The 22,395-nt window shown below is 29.5% G+C and overlaps 1 protein-coding gene across 1 annotated transcript in view; it reads left to right on the top strand.

Moving 5' to 3' along the window:
* Positions 1 to 22,395, top strand: part of LOC129963205 (probable ATP-dependent RNA helicase DHX35) — a 63,436-nt gene that overhangs the window by 30,900 nt on the left and 10,141 nt on the right. The window contains exons 4-10 of the mRNA XM_056077384.1: positions 12,875 to 12,952; positions 15,488 to 15,592; positions 19,038 to 19,270; positions 20,503 to 20,703; positions 20,817 to 20,904; positions 21,809 to 21,905; positions 21,994 to 22,146. Coding sequence (XP_055933359.1) covers positions 12,875 to 12,952; positions 15,488 to 15,592; positions 19,038 to 19,270; positions 20,503 to 20,703; positions 20,817 to 20,904; positions 21,809 to 21,905; positions 21,994 to 22,146 — 955 coding nt within the window. The remainder of the gene's footprint in view (positions 1 to 12,874; positions 12,953 to 15,487; positions 15,593 to 19,037; positions 19,271 to 20,502; positions 20,704 to 20,816; positions 20,905 to 21,808; positions 21,906 to 21,993; positions 22,147 to 22,395) is intronic.

Here is a 22,395-nt window from a genome sequence, read left to right as displayed (position 1 = left end):
CAAATGCATTTATTGTCCTGCATTCTTCCAAATCTTTGGAAATATGCAGGAAATCTCCCATGTCCTGATATAATTTGAATTATCAGTGGATGGTATCTTCTTATTTTTATTTCTGGATTAGGAATAAAATCGAAAGTTACTCTTCCTTTTTTGGACATATACCATCTGTCAAACCACTGCAGCTTTATTTCTTCTCTTAATTCCCATTTTAAGACACCATTTGATTTGGGGACAACAATGTCAACGCTCTCTTTCTGTGCCGCCAACTTTGCATATTGATCCGCCTTTTCATTACCATATATCCCAATATGGGCCTTAACCCAATTCAACTATATCCACTTGTTAGTTTTTACACTTTTTATCTTTTCTTTTATCGTCCATATTTCCTTATTACAATTGTGAGATGACTGTATGACTTGTAGGACTGAGCGAGAATCTGAAAAAATTGAGCACTTCTGTCCGTCCTCCACCCTTTCACAATATTCAATGGCCATCTTTAAAGCTTGCACTTCTGCCTGGAAACTTGTGGCATGGTTCGATAATTTCACAAGACTTTTATCGATCTCTTTCCCATAGCAGTATACTACTATTGCAGCTCCTACTTTATTTTCATCTTTTGAACCATCTGTAAAAATTTCTATTCCATCCATATCTGGGATTTTAATTTGAAAACCGTGAATAAACCATTCTGCAGGATGTTGTTCGAATTTGTCAAAATACATCTCATAATCTTTTTAGCTGAAGCATTTGTTTCCTATTTTAACTTTTTTACTAGAAGTTCTTATTTGAAATTTAGTGAAAATTTCCGTTGCTCTGAGGTCCATTGGCAAATTTCCCGTTATCACTTGAAGGGCTTCTGTAGAAATGGTTCTATAAGCCCCAGACATAATGATGAGAGGGCGCCGTTAGATTGAATTTAATGTTTCTCTGATTTTCTTTAGATTTAGCCTATGTCCCCATGCTCCGTGCCCGAAAAGAACAAATGGCTCAATGGCCCCAGTGTAGATTCTTCTTAGATGGTATTTCCTTTTTCCATAAAATTTATCCGCAACTGTCACTAGTTTATATGTTAATACATCCACTTTTTTCTTGACCTTATTAAAATGTGACGTAAATGTCAATTTACTGTCCCATGTAACTCCCAAGTATTTAATTTGATTTGACACATTTATATTGTTATTGCCCATTTTTATGTTAGGCGGATCTCTTACTTTTAAACGTTCTCCAAATGTAATAGGCATTTGAATTGTTTTCGTTTCATTAAACTCAAGTTTATGAATTTTGCCCCATTTTACTAGCCTATGAATTATTTGTTTTCCTTTAATTTCCAGTTCATCTTTTGTTCTTCTCGATATTATTAGTAGCACATCATCGGCATACGCCTGCATAAAGCAGTTCACTGGAAGATTGACTTTAAAGGCAGAATTCATAACCAAGTTCCAGAATAACGGTCCGCTGCACGAGCCCTGTGGCACTCCTCTATCCATTATAAATTCCCAATTATTCTCTCCATCTTGGTAAATACATTTCCTTTCATTTAAGTAATCTTTAATCAATTCAAAGACATTGCTGGGGCAATTCATTTTTATAAGGGCATATAAAATGCTTTTCCTCCATACGGAATCAAATGCTCCAGCTACATCCAAAGATATAACTGTTGTTTTTAGTTTTTGATTCATCGAATCTTTTATTTTACTCCATAGTGCATTTTGGGCTGTTTCACAAGAGTGGTTATATCTAAAACCATGTTGATCATGATGCAGTCTATTTTGTGCCGTTAATAAGTGCTGTACTCTTTGAGTTATCAGTTTATCCAAGATTTTACTTGCTGTTGTTAGCAAACAAATTGGTCTGTAGGATTTAGGATCCTCAAAGTCTCTATTAGTTTTAGGAATTAAAATCAGTTTTGCTACCTTCCACTGATTAGGGAACGCACCTAATTCTAGGTACTTGTTGTATAACTCTAAAAGTATGAATGGATTCTTTCTGTTAATTTCAGCAAGCATCTCCATTGGGATGTTGTCTAATCCAGGTGTTTTCTTTTTGGCCATTTTATTAATCGTTGCTCTTATTTCATTTATTGTGAATATTTTATCTTTTTCTTTTGTTTTATATAACTCAATACTTTTCCTCATTTTCTTCTGCTTTTTACTTTCTTGTTGGGATTGTACCTCTTTGAAAAGGCATCTCACAATAGTTTCAATAGTTTCTTTTGTATTTTTGGTTTTTGTACCATCCTGTTTTTTGACACCGTGCAAAACTGTTTTCCTTTTCATTTTATCTGCCGCTAATTTATAAGGTAGCTCAAAAGGGTTCATTCTCGTTATTTCGCTACATAACTTTTCAAAGCATTCAATACTTTTCTTTCTTAACATCCCTCTGTATATGGATTCATTCTTTTTATAAATTTCTCTTCTCTTCATTCTCTCTTCAGTGTTTTTACATCGTTGGTATCTATGCCGCAAGGCTCTTGTCAGTTTTCTTTGTTTCTCCAGTTCAGTGTCCCACCAGGGGACCCTGAGATGATTTGTCTCTTTACTGTTCGATCTTTGGCTAATTCCTTGAATGAATTCTGTAAATTCTACTACCCATACTTCTAAATCGTTTTTAGTTTTTATCCTTTGCATTGCTTCTCTTATATCAGCATATTTTTCAGCCACTTGAAAACTAATTTTTCGAATTTTCCACTTGCTTAATTTAAATCTTTCTGCTGAAACAACTTTGCCACCCATATTAATTTGAAAATCCAAAAAGCCATGGTCACTCAGAGTACTTTGGATTACCTTCCAGCCCATTACTTTGTCATGCAGGTCTTTAGTTGATAAGGTGACATCAATCCAGCTTCTTCCACGTGCAGATTGAAACGTTGGCAATGAGTTTGGATCATTCCAAATAACAAGGTTCTTCTTAAAAATGAATTCTATAAACGAGCCGGCTTCATCTTGTGGTCTATGATCGGGAATTTCATTTCCCCACAGACGACTATGAAGATTGAAATCTCCGCCAATAAGTATGGATGATGTCCCCAACTGCTCAAACAGATTTCCAAGTTCTTTGCAGATTTCTTCTTTATTGTGAGTCGGTGGGAAGTATGCCGATACCATAGTAATTTCACTATTTCCCACTGATAAATTGGCTGCTACTATGTTTTCGCTAGTAAATCTTGTCAAAACAGAAATATCTTGGTTTCTTACTGCTATAATCGCCTTCCCGTAAGGGTGAGAAATTATTCTCTATCCTAGGGGAAGTCCTATTATTTTTACTTTCATTGTATATGGTTCTTGTAACAAGTAAACATCTGGAATATTGTCCCCAAACAAATTTGGGAGTTCCTTTGTCGCATATTTACCCCGACCTATATTATGTTGAATAACACGCCAAGAATTATCATTGAAAGGCTTATTATTCATAATTCGTCTGTTTAATCAACTGATCTCTCTCCCTGATAAATACAGGGCAATGCTCCGATGTTGCAATATGATCCGTTCGAATCATAATTTTTGTTCTTTTGCGATATTCTTTACAGTTTCTGCATTCTGGATTTTCCTTTATGCAATTTTTATAGTTATGCATTTCCAAGCACTTGGAGCAGCTATCTTCTTTTTGCATACATTTAGATCGAACATGCCCAAATTTGACACATTTGAAACATCTAAGGGGGTTTCACAAATTCTCTAAATCTATACGATCCGAAACCACACTGTAATCTTGTTTTATCTTTAATTATTCGGAACGCTTTCGGATCCAAACTTATAACCCAGTGAGACGAGCTGCCTCTTCCTTTTTTCCTAAATAGAACCCGCATATTCCCTACTATGTCATTGCTTAGCTTGATTTGATTGAGAAAATCCACTTCCTCCTCCTCCCTGGGTCTCTCACTCTTTTCCACATCATATATAATGATTTGAGGCATTCTTATCTGTGGAGTAGTAGCCTTGCATACATTTTGCAAATTTGTATGACTGTTAATAGCATCTTTTAACTTTGTTACCATTTCCGGTGTTTCAACTTGAATCAGAACTCCATTTCCCATTGCTGGCTTCAAACCCATAATTTTAATTTCCATCCCCTTTGGGCTGATATTCGCTTCTAATGTCTTTCTCATTTTAATCGATGAGTCTATTGTCTCTGCAATTGGTCTAACCACCAGTGTAGGCAGGTTTGCTTTAGGTCTTAGCAATGGTGTTGTTTTATTATCGTTTTCATTCGCGTTAATTATTTTTTGTTGAATTTGATTCCTTTCTTCACCCAACAGCTTTTTAGAGGCTTGGATCCTTCTAATAAACGTTAAACCTGGTTTTAATGGAACTTTTTTTTCCACTATGCCATCACTGTTAAGATTTTTCACCACATTTGCGAATGTTGGTCCATGATTATCATCTGTTGAATTCATTTTGGTTGCTGAAGAATTTGACAAAACATTCAAAAATAAGTCTCTCAATTCTTCAGCCGCGTTACCTTCAATCCTATATTTACTAATAATATTTTCAAATGTTTCCAATATTCCCAATGGTCCAAAGGGTTGCTTATTTTCCTCTGGTTTTTCGTTTTCACTTACATCTACATTCTTTGCCTTTTTAGTATTTGCAATACCATCATTTCTTTCTGTCTCTTTGCCTTTACGAGGAATGCACGGTCTTTTATCTTTAGGGTGATTTTCCCCTGTTTTCATTTTTACATTTTTCTTTTTCCGTTTTGTGGCCATTTGTATTTTGCTGTCCGTCTGCATTGACGGTTCAATTATCTCATTTGAATCAGAATCCGATGATTTTTTAAAGTCTTTATATGTCAATCCTTTAATTGGAGTTGATGTATCGGGGATTATCATTCCCGCTCCTTTTGGCGAGTAAAATAAATTCCCATCATCAGTTAGAATATCGCTATCATCAGCAAAGTGTTCCCTATCCGTCTTGTTTATGTCTGATTCCATTTTTTCCCCACAAAGTCTAAATTTCTAGTGCAACAGAGAGTAAAGCTTAAGCAAGCTTTTAACGAAATGTTTGGAAAGCTTTCCCAATTTTAAATTTGAATTATTAGAAAAGAATGTAAAAAAAAAAAGAAACTGTCCAAATAAAATCTCAATATTTTTTTTTTTTTTTTGCACTAAAAAACAATCTAAAGTGTAACAAGAATTTCTTCTAATTAGATGCACTAAAGAGATCTGATATTTTCCAAATAATTTTGTTGTCAACTAATATTCAACACATTTATGGACACTTTCCATAAATTGGAATTAAAATTGGTAAAAAAATCACAAAATAAGAGTCTGCACAGTAAAGAAATCTTTCGATACAAAAGGACAATATCCGAGTCCTGCAAATAGTTCATGCATTGAACGCAGATATCGATAGCAGTTTCTAAAATAGTAAACGAACAACAAAATGGCTACCCAAACAAGTGGGCGTTTCTGCCACAACTACACTTCAGAAAGTCAAAAACTTCTAAGATGCTAAAGAATTTTTGAATAAAATTCAAAAACCTGTTACTCTAGGGTTTCAGCTACACTTGATTATCACATTCAACAGAAATTATCCATCATTTTTCATTTTATAGCCATATTTTGAAGAGCACAAGAAAATATTGAAACAGTCTCTTCCGTAAGAGCCATAGGCTAAACGATAGTGAAAACCCCAAATTTGCTTTGGAGTCACAAAACGCTTTCATTTCAAACCGGTAAAAAGAAAATCGAAAATCAGAAGTGTAAGATTTTTATTTTAACGATTATAAAAGTTTTTTTTTTTTTTTTTGACGAAATACTGAAAAAATATTGAATTTCTCACAATTTTATGAGCTACAGTTTTCATTTGTGTACATTGACATTCTGAAATCGTATTTCAGCCTTTTTTTTGGTTTAAAAATTATTAATATTATAGAGCTAAAGAAAGTGGTATACGGCGTTATACTCACAACCGAATTCAAACAAAGTGCATGTTTACATAAATAAACTCATAAGAAAATTTAACCATTTTATTTTAAATTTGCTTCTAGATTCACTGTTATATTTCCAAATAAATATTCATCGGAAATATAATAAATTCAATGATAACATAAGGATAATATCAGAAAATCGTCTTTGAATGGATTATATTCATTTACTTATATCTGATATCAAAATTGGACGTAACAACGAATATTTTTTCCAATACACTAAAACTCCTAATCACGATTTACCAAATATTATGTTTTAAAGAAGACTATTTTGAAAAGAAACTGAAAACAAATGATTGCAAGTTCCAAATATTTAAAGAACTCTATTGTATTATGGAAACTGATAGAAACTTGAACAACTGATGAATTCTATTGCCTAGAGAGAAGAGCATATAATGCAAATCGCTTTTCTTCAGTATTCACTCAAAAATTAACATTAATTTTGAGGTTTCAAAATTAATGTTAAATTTCAGTTCAACATTTGAATATTATAAATGATACTAAGCTTGTTCAGAAATCTATTTTTACTTCATAATTTTTTAAAGGTTTTGTTTTAGAATTTTCTTGTTATTTTTTGAGTTTGTAAATCTTGTATAAATTCTTTTCTAAAAAAATCAATAATTTTCAAATTCTGAATTATTTATTTTTTTTTTTTTTTGTCAAATATAATGTTTTTAAGCAAAAAGGATTGGTCCTCAGATTTCCTACCAAGGAATAGTAAGCCTTCTTTCAATAAATCGGCACTAAATTTCAATAGCTACACTAACTAATGTTAATTGAAATCTTGGCATCTGTTGACAATATAATGGTGTACCAACTATATATGAATTTTTACACCAAACATGATAATAGTAATGAAATGACTAATGACAAATATAATAATAAAAATAAGAGTGTAAACTTTGTCAGATTAATAATAAATTCTTTATTTATTATTTAGTCTGACATAATAAATAAAGAAACATAATAAATTCTTTATTTATGTTTCAATAAATTCTTTATTTATGTTTTCAAATTTGAGTAGCCTCTTAGCCGTTGCAGTTCCAATGAACTGCCCCGTTGCCCAGGGAACACCACGTGGAGGTGTGCTACTCTCGTTCCCCGCCCGCCAACCCTCCCTTCAACATCCGATGACAGTCCTGATTTTAAGACAGCATCGATACTACAGTTCTGATCTTAAACTGCATTCTGCCGCTGCCGGTATTCAGCCGGCAAGTCCAAGGCCATGCAAAGTTGGTAAACTGCAAATGACTCCACAACTGGCACTCCAATAGGAGCCAGTCGTGCTGGCAACTTTAACGCACAGCACATTTCGTAAACCATGACAGATTTTACGATCGGAGTCTCAGCCTTTTGGACTTGAATTGGAGCCAATTCAACAGGTAGCTCCAGAGCTCGGCAGATCTTATAAACGACAAACGAGTGCACTACAGCAACTCGGGGTACAGGCGGGTCAGATGATACATCTGTATCAAGATCCAAAACTGGATTTGAATCTACATCCCCAATAGATGGCAAATCGGGGGTAAGGAAATATTCTAGTATTTCCCAAATCGTCATAAAGACGAGGAACACAATGATGGCCGAAGCCTCATTGAAGTTCTCGAAAAGCGCACTAAGCATTATAACTCAGCAAAAACAGTCGCACAACGTTTGGTTGCAAAACAGTGAATGAATTTTAGCAGAAAACAACAGAACTGGAATCCATTGTTTATTCCATGAGATTGTTTAGAATCTATAACTTTGTTAAACATTTAAACTGTTATATTGTTGTTGACAATAGCAAAAGTGACTGTTGAAATTAACAACTAAAATATGATCAATAATTATTATCAAGCCAACAAATGTGAGACTGTCAATAATACAAATTAGGGATGTAAGGGGAGGGAGAAAGGGAAAAATTAATATCAAAAAGAATTTTTAAATTTTTGTAGAATTACTTAATGTAAGTATTATAAAAATATGACTTTGTATGGGAGGTAAATTTAATATAGCTTAATGAAAATGCAAGCAAAATATAAAAATTATATTTCAATAAAACGTTTCAAATGGGACAATAAGAATTTTTTTTTTTTTTACGACTATGGACAAAGAAAATTAGGGATGGATAGGAGTTAGGCGGGAAATGGCAGAAAAAAGAAAGGGGGAGTTAATTTTAATCAAAAAGGAACATCTTAATTTTGAAAGGTTGAATATTTATCAGATCATTTATAAATAGTTTTTTTCTGAGCTCCAAAGCTTTAAAAACATAATAAAATTTCATGTTACGGGAACAATACTTCCGCCATTTTGTTTTATGTGTTGGGAGAAAAGTATCTGCGTTGAGCTATATGTGTAAGAAGTTAGGAAATAATTGCAGAAATATTAATGATTTTAAGCTTCATAGGCTTGATTAAATTCCTTTTTCTCTATAGTTATTCATTCTAATTCTGTGAGACATTTCTAATTCTTTGAGCTAGATTTCTAGATGCTATTTATGATAATTTTTTTTTAAATAAAAATGTTCCGAAATATGCTTATAAAAATTTATATAGAGAAATCAAATCCATAGTTTACAATGGTAAAGTATATAAAATGTTAATATGGAAATTCACTCAAGAAGATTTCATATAGTTCAGTTATATTAACATCCTTATTGAACAACGCTAGGGTAATTTTGAACCGTGGGGACGGTAAGTCGGTTAACATCCCTTTCAGCATTGATGGGTTCCAATTATTTAAAACGGAAGGATTTAGCTAGCCCCAATTTAGATAATAGTTGCATGTTGGAAATCCATCTCTTCCCCCCCCCTCCCGCCTCGAGGTCCAGATCTATTACTATATTGTCGCCGTAGACACCATATATATTTATATTTCTTGTATACTAGGATATAAAGGTTAAAGAAAAAAAATGAATTTCCATTTTTCGATTTTCTGCTGAAAGATAGGAAAGGATTTTCAGTTACTCCGTACAATATGTATCTTGAAGTAATTAGGAACTTGCCTTTAATGTAATAAATTCCTATATTTTTCATATATTTGGTATTATTTATTATATGATTGGACGCCATATTCACTCTTAGGAACTCGGTAGCATTCGTGCCAGCGAATTATGTTCATTATATTATGTCAAATTAAAAACTAGCACTTTTAAAATATCTGTCATGTGATGTACATACATATTACCTTCAATGAATAAAAGGTGATTATTAAGTCCCGTTTAGGCATTCTATCTGTGGACAAGACTTTGGAAAATGCTTTGAACTAAGCGGATGAAATTCGGCATAGTGATTTAAAACCAGATTTGTATATCTATCAAATTTAGAATGAAATACATTCAGATAACAACAAACCGTCTGTCTAATTGTTTGACTTCAAGTCTCCGTAACAAAAAACGCAAAGCATTTATTAGAAAAAATTTGGTACTTAAAGATGTAAAATGTAGATACATCAAGTTTGAATCAAATCTGTCAAATGATTAACAGTTTGACGCAGGCATGCTAACGCAATAATTCATAAGTGCAATGGCTTGCGATATTAGCAAAGTTCTTGTGACTTCAATTATAGTTGTGTGTGAAATTTCGGTTTCAATTGGCGGATAAAAAATCTTCAAAATACACACCAACACGCTAAATTAAGCGAAACTGCCGAATTTTCGATGACGATCTCTATTTCTTAACTATTGCTTGGCAGTGAGATATAAATTGAGACTTTATTCATCATCCCCGATTTTATATGGAGGGGAGGGAATACGAACTTTACTAGTGATATACAAGAACGTTTCAGGGAGACTACTCCTACTGATTTCTCTATATCTTTCAATGCGCAAGTCAGCGAGATGAGTTTATAGTGTACTATGCCTGCGAACTGCTTTTGGATGAGGTTAGATCTTCTATTCTCTGGTTTTAAATCAGCAGCAATTGAATAAATGGCACTTGGATAACATGGAATAATTTTTAATGTCATTGTTGTAAATTCTCTTCGATTAATTTCTAATTAAAAACTGAATTAATAATTTGAAAATTCTTTTCTTAATGAGCATCTAACGTCCAAGTGCTAACTATCTGTGATGTCTGGTTGCTTTAATTTTAACAATCTGTCTTGAAAAGTGTTTTGCAAAATTTTAAATCCAGCATGTTATAAATTACAGATATAATGCCAGTCTCTAAACATTATTATGCATGAAATTAAAATATGTTAGATATGAAAAATAAATTGCACGAATGGCACTGAATCTTTCGACTAGACCCTATAACTTTCGGCTGCACTTCCACTTTTGTAATCAATGACATATTTCCAATTTACAGCATAGGGTGAACAGGATGAGAAAAGCCCGCAACGGATCAATTAAACGACTCTGTTTTTTCTAGTTGCCAAAATAAATAAATTTGTCAATATTCTATTTATTATAAAATATTAAGATAATATTAATATTTTATTAAATCTAATTGATCATATTTAGGGATTGCAATACCGGACCAAAATTTCAATACCGGTATTCGAAATTTTAGAAAAAGAAAGAAAACACAGGTGTTTCTTTGTTTTATTTGCCAGTTTTGTTAGAGACTGTCAATATCACGAAAAATAATTTAATTTATAAATTATAACAGTATATAATCACAAAAAAGTATAGAAACATCTTATTTATTTAAATCACAAAAAAGTGCAAATATCACTATTCAGTCTGTGATACTATTACAAATTTTTGAAATGTGATCTTAAAACGCATAATGCATCAATGGTACTGTCATTAAGCCTGAAAAGTAATTTTGTGTAAAAATTATCATCTGTCGAAAACGATCTTTTGGCATCTACGCTAGTTGGTGGTACTGTTAGCAATGCGCGATATACTTTTTCCAAGTATTTACCTCTAAATCGCTCATCTTCAAATAAATCGATTTCTCGTCAGATGGTTTTGGATATAGCTGATTTCTGTATTGTATTTTGTTTTGTTGAAATTTTTTTATTTATCGCTAATTCTAATTTTTGTTCAAAAGACAATTCCTTTTCACTATCGACATTAGTATCATCATAATCTTCGATAACTGAACCGAATTCTTCTGAATGTGGATAGGTTTGTGGTAAAAAATTTTAAGGAAATTTACTATAAACTTAATCAGATTTGAATTGATTATTTTCTTTTTTTCTTTTTCATTTTCATTTTTAAAATCATTATAATTATATAAATACCATAAGACATTTAATTTTTCGGTATGCCTTTCTTCTGTGCGATTTTTCAATGTAATATATAATTCTTCAAATAGTGATGTGTGCTGTTCTTTCATGACTGCAACATGAAATTTATTGTTGCATTAGCTGTTAATAAATTAAAATCTCTCCGACATAATGCCTCTATAGTCAGTTTTATTGGAATTAGAGCTGATATAGTTCTGGATATTAAGTCGAATTCACTATCTGAAAAATTAATTTACAGGTTTAAGTCGATTATTGCTTTTTGGATTGGATTTCTCAGTTTCAAAAATCATTCCATCATTAGGAGTAAACTGTTCCAACGTGTTTTAGAATCTAATATTAACATATATTCTGTTTTATTTTCAGTTAGTATATATTTTAGTAATATATCCTTTTTATAGGGGAACGTTTAAATATCTTAAAAATTTTTCGAACTTTATAAATTATAGGAAGCAATTCTTGATAGGTAAATATTTCATCCTCATTAGCAATATCTTCTTCAACAATTACATTGTCATTATCTTCATTGTCAATATCACTCTCACTCTTACTCTTTTCTAAGCTGGAATCCGAAGTTTCTATATCCACAGTATTTGGATTCTCCAGTTCTTTATTTGTTTGGTATAATACATCTATTACTCCTAATTGAATTCCACGTGCATAGCACAACTGCTGATTTGCACCAATCAACTTTCCAACTTTTTTCATAATTGTTGCTCCATCAGTCGTATGGATACAATATTTTCTTTCAGGGATAATCCATGTTTCGCTAATTCAGATTTAAGCAATTAATTAAGCCATTAATTAGCTAATTAATTTCGCCCTTAGAGAGACATAAAAACAAAAACGCATACTATTTTGCTATGTTCGCGATACCTGAACATATAGTGGAGAAATTTTAAAAATTTCTTGTAAATACCGAAAAACCGGTATTTAAACTTGTGAATACCGGTATTACAAAATTGTACAAATGTCTCAAATTACCGGTATTCGGTATCCCGGTATACCGGTATTGCAATCCCTAAGCATAAGGCTATCTTTAATGGTAACACTTACTCTCTTGGAGCTATCAACTCAACAAGAGAGGACTTAGTAAAAGTTATTTTTCATTCATTTCTCAGTCTTCCATGTTTTAGGAACATAACAATTGAATTAGAAATTTTTTTTTTAATTTAAAGAACTAGTTCATTTAAATCAGTTTGGTATAAATTTTGCTTGGTAAAATCTGTCTATATAGCTAGGCTGATGGTTTGATATGCTTGCTTGCAGCAGTGCTTTTCACTCTTTAATGTCAATGTTTAATTTATAGGAAAGTACTGAGCAAAGATTTTTCTTCTTAATGTTTTTGTCTGTAGATTTATTATATAAACTTTGACTGACTAAATGTAAATTTACGAAATGCAAATTTTTTTAAAAATTATACCACACAATCTAAGAAATCTAATGACGCCAAAATCATCCACTAAAAGTTCATACAAAAAGATCTAATAGTAGTATAAGAATAAAATTTTTGATTTTCTTTTATGTTAATTATCAGCTCTGTCTGCAAATTGATATGGTTACTATTCTTCCTTGAGAAAACATTAGTTTTAGTTTCACATTAATTGAAATGAATAGAAATTCTTATCATTTAAATCATATTGTTATTGGATACATTAATGTTGATTTTTAAATATGTTTTTAATCAAGATATCATCATAAGTAATGTATATTAATTATTAAATAAAACAATCTTTTTTTTCTTTTTTTTTGCATTTTTTTGTTTTAAATATAGTATCTTCTAGAAGCAGGATATTTTAATAATGAAGGCATTATAGGAATAACTCAACCAAGACGAGTTGCAGCTACTATGGTAAGAGTAACTTTTTATGTTTGAAGTTTTTAAAAATCTTTTATTTATTTTTTATTAAAAATGTTTGTAATCAGATGGATGTTAGGAAGATAAATTTTTATTATTCTGAGGGACTTATCATATTGAATAACTGCATATATTTAAATTTAACTAAACAGCTCTGAATATATTGATGTGTTTGTCTTCACAGTTTAGATACAAAGGAAAAAGAAAAAAATATTTCTGTTAATGATGCAATGTAGTAGAATCGTTATGTGTTTATTACAAGGAAAGATGGAATGTTGTAACTTTTTCTTTCTGCAGTCATCAAAAATTGAATTTATTTTCTGCTTTATTATATATATATATGCTTTATTATATCATATATAAGCAGAATTGTAAGTTTAAGTATATATTAACAAGTGAATATTTACAAAGTTTCTCTAAAATAATTCTTATTTGACTTGATCGAGTAACATTTATTCAACTAGAAAAGAAAATTTCATCTGTATTAGATTCATACTATTATTACCTCAGGCTCAAGAATATTCCACAATATAAATTATACTGTTATATTTCCTCTGAAATCATTTATTCCACTTGTACCTCTCTATTGACATCAGTCTAATATATGGGGTTTTTAAAATTAAAGTTCCACTTTCAAATCTCCATAATAGGAAAAGTAAGAACAATATTTTATGAAATTGGGTAATAGTTTGAAAGAGGTTTTATTTTCTAGCAAAGAAAAAAAAAATCATTGCTAATGAGTAATGCTGCATATAGTATTCTCAAATGAATAAGACATAGGTTTAAAACATTTTTTTTTATCATTCTGAAATTTGCTACTAACTGTTTTCAGTCTGACATTCATCATTCATTAAAAGCAATTTAAATCTCATTGCTGTGTTCTTGACAGTAGCTTTTAGTATTATAAGAAGAATGTTAATGGAATGCTAGTGAATCACATTTTTCAAGTCTGCTAAGTTTTATGTTATCACGATGAACAATGGCTTTAAAGTAGCCTAAATCGAGAAGCGCAGGTTGACATTTGGTGATGGGCTACCCGAAAAATGGTAAAATGATGGCTTATAATTTGGCGAACAGCAAATTGCTGCTTTAGCAATTGTGTGAAAGATTACGTATATGGCAATTCGAGCTATAGGATATCGGCTATCATACCACTCCAATCAATGACTTCAGAAGAAAGCTGTCAAACTGCATGGATAGCATGAGTAATTTGTTTACTCAAATCCTGTTGTTATAGGTATTGGCATCCTCATTTTGATATATATATTTATATATATTTAGATCACATTCATGCACAAAATATTCCATGACCACTGTTCATCCACCTACATCCATGCAAAAAATTTTTAATCAAAAAATTCTTTTACAGTAGGAATGTTAGTTTCAAGTAGTTGTATTTGAAGTACATGTAGTACAAGTTTAATTTTGTATGGTTTGTGTGCAATTTACTGTTTACAATGGTAAATCCATTTGACATGCAAGAGCACTTATGTTGTATGTCACGTGTGCTTTCCAATGTTATTTCATCTACTGCTAATGCAACTTCCAAAGTTTCCACAAAAGCAAACTTCTTTGGCCTAGTGCAACTGATAGCAAACTTGTGTCTTCAAACTTCATTATTATTTGATTCAAATCCTGCAGTTTCATTGGAAAGCACTTGGTATGTATGATTTTACAAAGCATGTCCTCATTACTTTAATGTTTAATGAGAAAAGCAAGGTCTTACATGGTTACAATTGTCATTGACTTATAAGAATGATAGCTCAGATGAGGAAGCTTAATTAAAGCTCAAATGACATTTGTATAATTTTAATTTGCATTCCTCATGTTGTAAGCCATTTACAAGCCATTATAATTTTTCATAAACACTTACAAATTATGTTAATTTTTTTTAAAAAAAAATGACATCTTATTTCTTTAACAATATTGCAAACATCATTATTTGGCTATAGTGTTTTTTTTAATGGAAAATAAAATCTTATATTCTTTGATAAGCTATTTCCAGGCTTCATAATATTTTGTACAATAGTTTTCCTTTTCTGGCTATTTCAAAGTGGAATTTTTACTACAAAAACTGCACTTTCCTTTTCACTCTTGATTTATTTTCTCCTACCACAAGCTTTCCAAGATTTCAATATCTATTTGCTGTCTACCAAATTTAATAACTTGAATTCCTTGAAATTGATATTGAAGTATAATAAATGAATAAATTTGATTTGATTTGTTTTATATTAAAATGTATACTATTAAATAATATATATTGTTAAGAGTATGCATTGAGGAAAATTTAGAGAATAAATAAATTTTATAAAAAAACCAGTTGTAAGATTTTAATCTCTGTTAGGTGTGTTTTGACAGTGCTTCCTCTTAAATTTTTTTGATGTTGTTTATAATTTCTTAAAAAAGGAAGAAAAATAGTAAGTTTTTAATTGTTTATTTATGGTATGAAACTTAAAAGGATTATTTCTCTTTTCTGCCAGATCTTGGTGAATGTCAAAAATTAATTTCTCTTGTTTTTAACTTTTTAAGTTGGCATCAAGAGTAGCTGAAGAAACAGACACACTTGTTGGACAAGTTGTGGGTTACAGTATAAGATTTGAAGATTGTTTTACTGCAGGAAGGGCCAAAATAAAAGTTAGTTCATTTTCTTAAGCTTGCTACATTAGTTTAGTTTTTTATTGTTTTTCTATGTATTGCTGTCTTTAAATTTATGATGCTGTATCAAAAAGTCATCAATTTGTAAATTTTTATCAATTTTTTTTATGTGAAATGTAATTTCCAGGGGTGTTTGTGCTCCGGGGAAACCCCGGAACTCCGGGGATTTTGAACTTCGATACCCGGAAATTCCGGGGATCGTCGTTCAAAAGGAAATAGGTATAATAATGAATTATTTATTTTGATCTGGGTAATTTTGTTTGCTTTGAAAGCAGAAAACGCAAGGTCAGTGTGTGTGGTGAAAACTTTTCCTTTCTTTCTCCAAAGGCAGTGATAATGCGTGAAAAGGGGGAAAAAACTTCCTTTTTGTTCTTTCCTTATTACGAGTTATGACTCATTCCCCCGGTTCTCGGACATTCTCTTCTGGATTCTTTTCGGCAAGTAGGCGCGGCAGAAAAAAAAGGGAGAGACTTCGTTCAACCAGATGTGCGATCACGTGACCTCTGTTCAGAGGTCTTAATTTTGAAAAAAAAGTAATTCATTGAACTTTTATAATTAGGTCATTCAATACTTCATAATTGTAATTTTTCATTTCTCTCCCCCCCCCTTCTCGAAACTCCAAAATGTCGGTAGTAAGTCCGTAAAAGTTTCAGGGGATTTTTTGGGGTCCCACAAACACCCCTGAATTTCTATAATATTAAAAACAAATACATGTCTGTGTCTTATGGTGCTGTAATGGGCTGACTGTTGGGTGTAAAGTTATCAGGTTTGGTACAGATCTATTTTAGAGTGTAAAAGTGCATTCTTTGGTCTAATTTTTTGAAATTTTCATTCACAAATTATTCTTTGTTATTGTTGATATTTTCTAGAAATATTATAAAACAAAAATGATTCAAATTGCATGTAAAATTTTAAAAATACCTTTTTAATAATATGAATTTAGTTGTCATGTTTTTATCTTGACAATTTTTTTAAAATATTTTTTTGTCCAATATTTGTATTCCATTTTCTAATTCTTTCCATTTTTATTATGAAATTTAAATCATTTTTATTGCTTCTACAAATAAAAATCAATGTAATTAAGTAAAATAAAATGCTTTCTCCCCTGTTGTTAAAAGCTAAGGAAAGATTTTTTTCTATTCTTTTTTAAAATATTGTCTAGTATTATCATAACAAAGTATTGTCTTAATTATTTTCTTTTAATCTAGGTACAAATCTTCTATCATATTAAATATTGTATTTTATGTCCTGAATAATTATGTGTGTTAAACTTTAACACTTTTTAAATTAATCTTCAGATCAGCTAGTATGCTGCTAAACAAGCTTTTATATTATGAATAAAATGTCGAGCACCATTTTAATGTTGGTATCTGCTATACATTTTATAAGAGGAAAAAAAAAAGTGAACTTAATATGTTGCATAGAACAACATGTAGTAAAATATTAGATTATGCAAACAGTGTAATTTTTTATGAGATTGTTGCATTATGTAATATGATTTCATTAAGAAAACATTCATTCACACCATAAACAGAACAAGTGCAAAGCTGTGAAGATAAACTTACTTAGAAGTTTACTTCATGTTGAAGAGCTATAATCTCTTTTCTTAAAGAACTATAAATAACTCTAGTTCCTTCTGATGCATAACTGCATTAAAGTTATGCATTACAGATTTAATTGAAATTGAATATACACTTTATTCCTGTGACTGAGCCGATTCTCAAAAGTAGCTCGTATTATGCGTATTTAAATTCTATATAAACAAGAATGAGATTCATAAATAATTTGTATGTTATGAAAATTGTAAATACTGAATAGATTTTTCTCAAATTTTGTTTACTAAGTAATTGGCATAGCCATGTTGCTACTCTATTCGTTTGCTATGTCTGAAGTTTAAGAACTGTGTATTTGTATACACCATGATCCATCCCTCAAATCGGCAAATAATTTCTTATCCAGAATTTCTGTGAAGCATATGGAAGAGTTTATTATTTCATGATAATTAATTACATAATTAATTTCTGATTGGTCAAAAGCTTTGTTTTGTATATGGAAAAAAACTTTTATCCTATTGTTATTTCTATTGAATGAAACATATTTTATTAATTTCCCTTTTCATTTAAAAATATTTTATTAATTTCCTTTTTCATTAAAAAAATTTTTTTAATTTCTCTCTTAGATACCATTCACAATGTATCATTCTTTAAAAATTAATTATTATGGAAAAAATTTGGGAGATGGTTTTTAAAGAATTGTTTGATGCAAATGATATTCTCTTTTCAATAATAAATAAATAAAATTACAGGATAAAAAATTTTACACTTTATAATATTTTATATAAAAGCACTTCTTTAGACTAAAAATACATTTTTAAAATTATATTTATTATTATATTATATTGCCGCATTGAAAAGAATCAGTTGACTCTCCATGGCCGAATGGCCATAGAACTGATCTCATAATCAAGGGATTGCGAGTTCGAATCCCGTGATTCACAGTTTGTGTAAATATTTAATTAATTGATTTTATTTTTATTTTTATTTCATGTTTCAGAAAATTCTGGACATTTCTTTAGTTTACCAGACAAGTGTTCTGGACTTTTCTTACTGTCTCCAGAAAAGTATTCTGGAACTTCCTGCTAGTATAGTCTTCCCTGCTAGTATAAAAGCAGAAGATTTGTCAGTCACTGTGTTATGAGTTCAGAGTTCAGTTAATAAATTGGTTTAGCTCTACTTCTTGTGTGTGTCATTGAGTTCCACACTCAAGTACTTACGTGACAATATACTATAATAAAGATTCAAAAATTTATTTACATCACATAGTTCTCAAAAGTTTGTTTTATATATAATAACTATAACCATTATTAAGTTATAAGTACTTCAAATTTTGCTCATAAATACTAAAGCATAAATAAACTGAAAAGGAATTATTACCACTCTGACTCAACATCATTAAATGATTGCCCACATGGCAGTTATACAGAAATTGAAGGCAGAATTCCCTAGCCACAGTATGACCCAATATCTTCCACAGTAGGTATGTTCTATCATTGGATTGTAGATTCAATTTGAAACCATCAATCACCCAATGAGGGAATGAGTATCTGCTTACTTATTCAGCAAATTCTATTCACATGCTCTCCTAAACCACTGTAATGGATGGCTTTGAAATGTAAGGAAATTTATAGAAGAAGTTTCATGATATTTAATTAGTTAATTTATTTATTCATAAAAAATAAGAAAATGTTTTCACTCAAACAACACTATATGTATCAACTCGAAATCTATCATTTGTCTAATAAATGAGAAATTCTGTGTATGCTTTAAACTTCATATATCTGCTTAAGTACTACAGTTTTATCTGTACATTTTTGTGTTTTTGTGTTGATCTATTTGTTCTAATAAATGGAATTTTTGCATTACAGTATATGACTGAAGGTATGCTGATCAATGAAATGATGTCTGATCCTTTGTTGAGATCCTATTCTGTAATAATGCTTGATGAAATTCATGAAAGGTCTTTGAATGGTGATATTATATTAGGTTTGATTAAAAAAATCATCAAGAAAAGATCATCTTTGAAACTAATAATTTCATCTGCTACATTTGAGGCAGAAACAATTCATAAATTTTTCAACAAAAATGAAACTCAAGATAGGTAATTGTTTGAATTACTTTATAAATAGTAACTATAGATACATATTTTGTATTCTTATTTGAGTTTGTTATATATATTTTGCCAAGAGCAACTTTTAAACATTCAATATTTTATTGCATTCTCATGGACATCAGACATAATTTAGTTTAGTTATTGTATCTGTAATCCTATTTTATTAAACTATCTGAATGTCAGAAATTGACAAATTCTGTTATCACTAAAGAGGAAGGAAAAGCAATTTCAATTCTATTTTAGTGTAAAACAATTTTTATAATGCTGTTATATGCCTTTTTAGCAAATTTTAATAAATTTCAAAATTATTCATGTCTTTTATTAAAAGTATTATATTTTATATTAAAATGGCATTAAACAATATTGAAAAACTTCAAATTCCAAAAACACTTACAGATTTTTTTAATGATTTAGCAGATATTTCTATTAAAGGTAAATTAAATAATAATTTTCATTGTATTTGTTGTTTATGGAGTTCTGAAAACAAAAAAAATTAAGACCTTGGTGCTTTCTTATTAAGAAAAGGAAAATCTTGTATAAACAATTTCCTTAAAAAAGTCGTTATCAAGAAATTGCTTTTTATTTTATGTTTAAATGCTTCTTTTTACTTATTTTTTTTTCTTTTGTAAGGATTTTAAAAAAATTGTTATTTTATTTCTTGTATTATTTGTGCTTAATGTAAATTAGCACAGATGTACTTAAAGCTTACTAGAAATTTTTGTCTGTGCAATTTTTTAAAGAATATTATTTGACTTTAAGTTTCATAAAGATTGTTGTTAGAGGCTTTGTTCTAATTAAAAAGGATTTAAAAAAAATCAAAACTTGTAAGCATTATTCAATATTGAAACGCCAAATAAAATAAACAAAAATTTTAAGTACATACATATACCTCCCCCCCCAATGACATTTTTTTTATTAAATTATTTTTGGCATATTTTTAATAATATAAGTATAATAATGCAAATTTAAAATATTAAAATAATGAATAAATTATCCTTTTAAATCTTTAATTTCTGTATTCTTTTATTAAAGGAAAGTGTTTTATAAAGTTTAAAATTTGGCTTGATTCATTTTTATTAATTTAATATATTGGGGTTTTTTGTTGTTAATTTTAAATAATAAAATCATACCTCTTGTAAAGTTAACTCCACAAAAAGTGCATTTTTTAGATTTTGTAGTTTTAGCTTTATAATTTGAAATAAAATTGTCTGTACTTACAGGACAAAAGATACAGCTGTTATAATGAGTGTTGAAGGTCGAAATTTTCCTGTAGATATTCATTATTCACTAGATCCTGTTCCAAACTATATTAAAGCTTCAGTTGATACAGCAATTAAACTTCATTTGAAAGAAGATCCTGGTGATATTTTAATATTTTTAACTGGACAAGATGAAGTTGAACAAGCTACCTCCATGCTTATGTAAGTTGATGCTTTTATGTTTTACCAGTGCATTTAATAATTTTTAATGCACAAGCATTTTTATTTCAGTGATTTTTTTATTTTTTTATTTTTTATCTCATATTTTTTTTCAGTGATTTTGCTCGTGATCAAAAACAGAAAAGCAATTCCATGAAGATGTTTGTTGTTCCTTTGTATGGGGCACTTCCTATGTCAGAGCAAGTAATTGAAAGATTTTTTCTTATATTTGGCATTATCTTATATGTGCTATATAGGATTGTAATAATATGCATCATGCTCATTTGGGTTTGGCTGGTTATTTTTATCGAACTATTTTTACCAGGTTTAAAATAAAATAAATAAATAAAACTTTTTTTTCTGTATAAATTCTTTAACTTTCACTGAAAACTGGTTTTAAAATGAATTGCATCTCATTTTAATCCTAAATAAATAATACTAAAACAATAGTGAGATTTTATTAATTTAATCTAGGAAGTTCATTTTAAATTTATACCAGTATTTTTGGAAAGTTTCATATGTTATACATGCATAAAATGGAAAAACTAAAAATGATAAGCAGTGTTCTGATTTAATTATTTGATTTTCCATATAGAAGTCAAGAATTTTTAAGGTTGAACTTTGATTAAAAGAATATTTAGTAACATTTTTATCTGTTTATTTAGAATTATTTGACTTAAAAAATATTTAAAAAGTTTTTTTGGCTTTTTATTTTATAATTTTAATTTAAAATTTACTCATACGTCTGTGAAATTTAACAAAAAATAAATGTTACTGTATCAAGTTATTTTTTTGTCTTATCATATGTTTTTGAAATGTTTTCTGTTTTATTAAAATGTATTCTTGGTAGTTTTAAATTAAATTTTAAATGTTTTAATTATAAAAAAATTAACATTTTATTCATAATATATTTTTTAGGATCTTTCAGTTTAGCTTTCATATCTTCCAAAATAAAATATTTAAATAAAATTATCAAAATATATGGTAGTACTAAAATTTGTTTACTAAAATTTTTAAAACATGAGAAACCAATGAATAAAAATTACTTTAATCAGTTAAATAGTTGCTTTTTTTTTTTTTTTTTTACTATGCTAATATGCATTTGCAGGTAAAAGCATTCAAACCAGTTGCTAGATCGGTCAGAAAAGTTGTAGTTTCTACAAATATTGCTGAAGCATCAGTTACCATCAGTGGTATAACTTATGGTAAATTATTTGTTTTCAAATTTTTATTTAAATTTTACTAATCCTTTATGGCTTTTCTTTAAAAATATATATATATATTTTTTTACAGTGATTGATTGCTGTTTTGTAAAGTTGAAATGCTTTAATATGCATTCATGTACAGATTCATTAGTAATAGTACCTGTTTCACAAGCATCTGCAGAACAGAGAGCAGGTCGAGCTGGAAGAGTAAGATCAGGAAAAGCTTACAGGCTTTGTACAGGTAACTGAGCTTAACTTTTGATAGAAGTAAAAGGGGAATATATATATATATATATATAGAATTATATATATAGAATAGAATTATATATATATATATATATATATATAGAATTATATATATAGAATAGAATTATATATATATATATATATATATATATAGAGAGAGAGAGAGAGAGAGAGAAATATATATATATATATAGAACATAAAATTGTTCAGTATTAATAGACAAGCAACACTGCTTGAAATAAT

The sequence above is a fragment of the Argiope bruennichi genome, chromosome 3 (assembly GCF_947563725.1).
Source record: "Argiope bruennichi chromosome 3, qqArgBrue1.1, whole genome shotgun sequence".
NCBI classification, from domain to species: Eukaryota; Metazoa; Arthropoda; class Arachnida; order Araneae; family Araneidae; genus Argiope; species Argiope bruennichi.
This window is presented reverse-complemented; position numbering and strand designations above follow the sequence as displayed.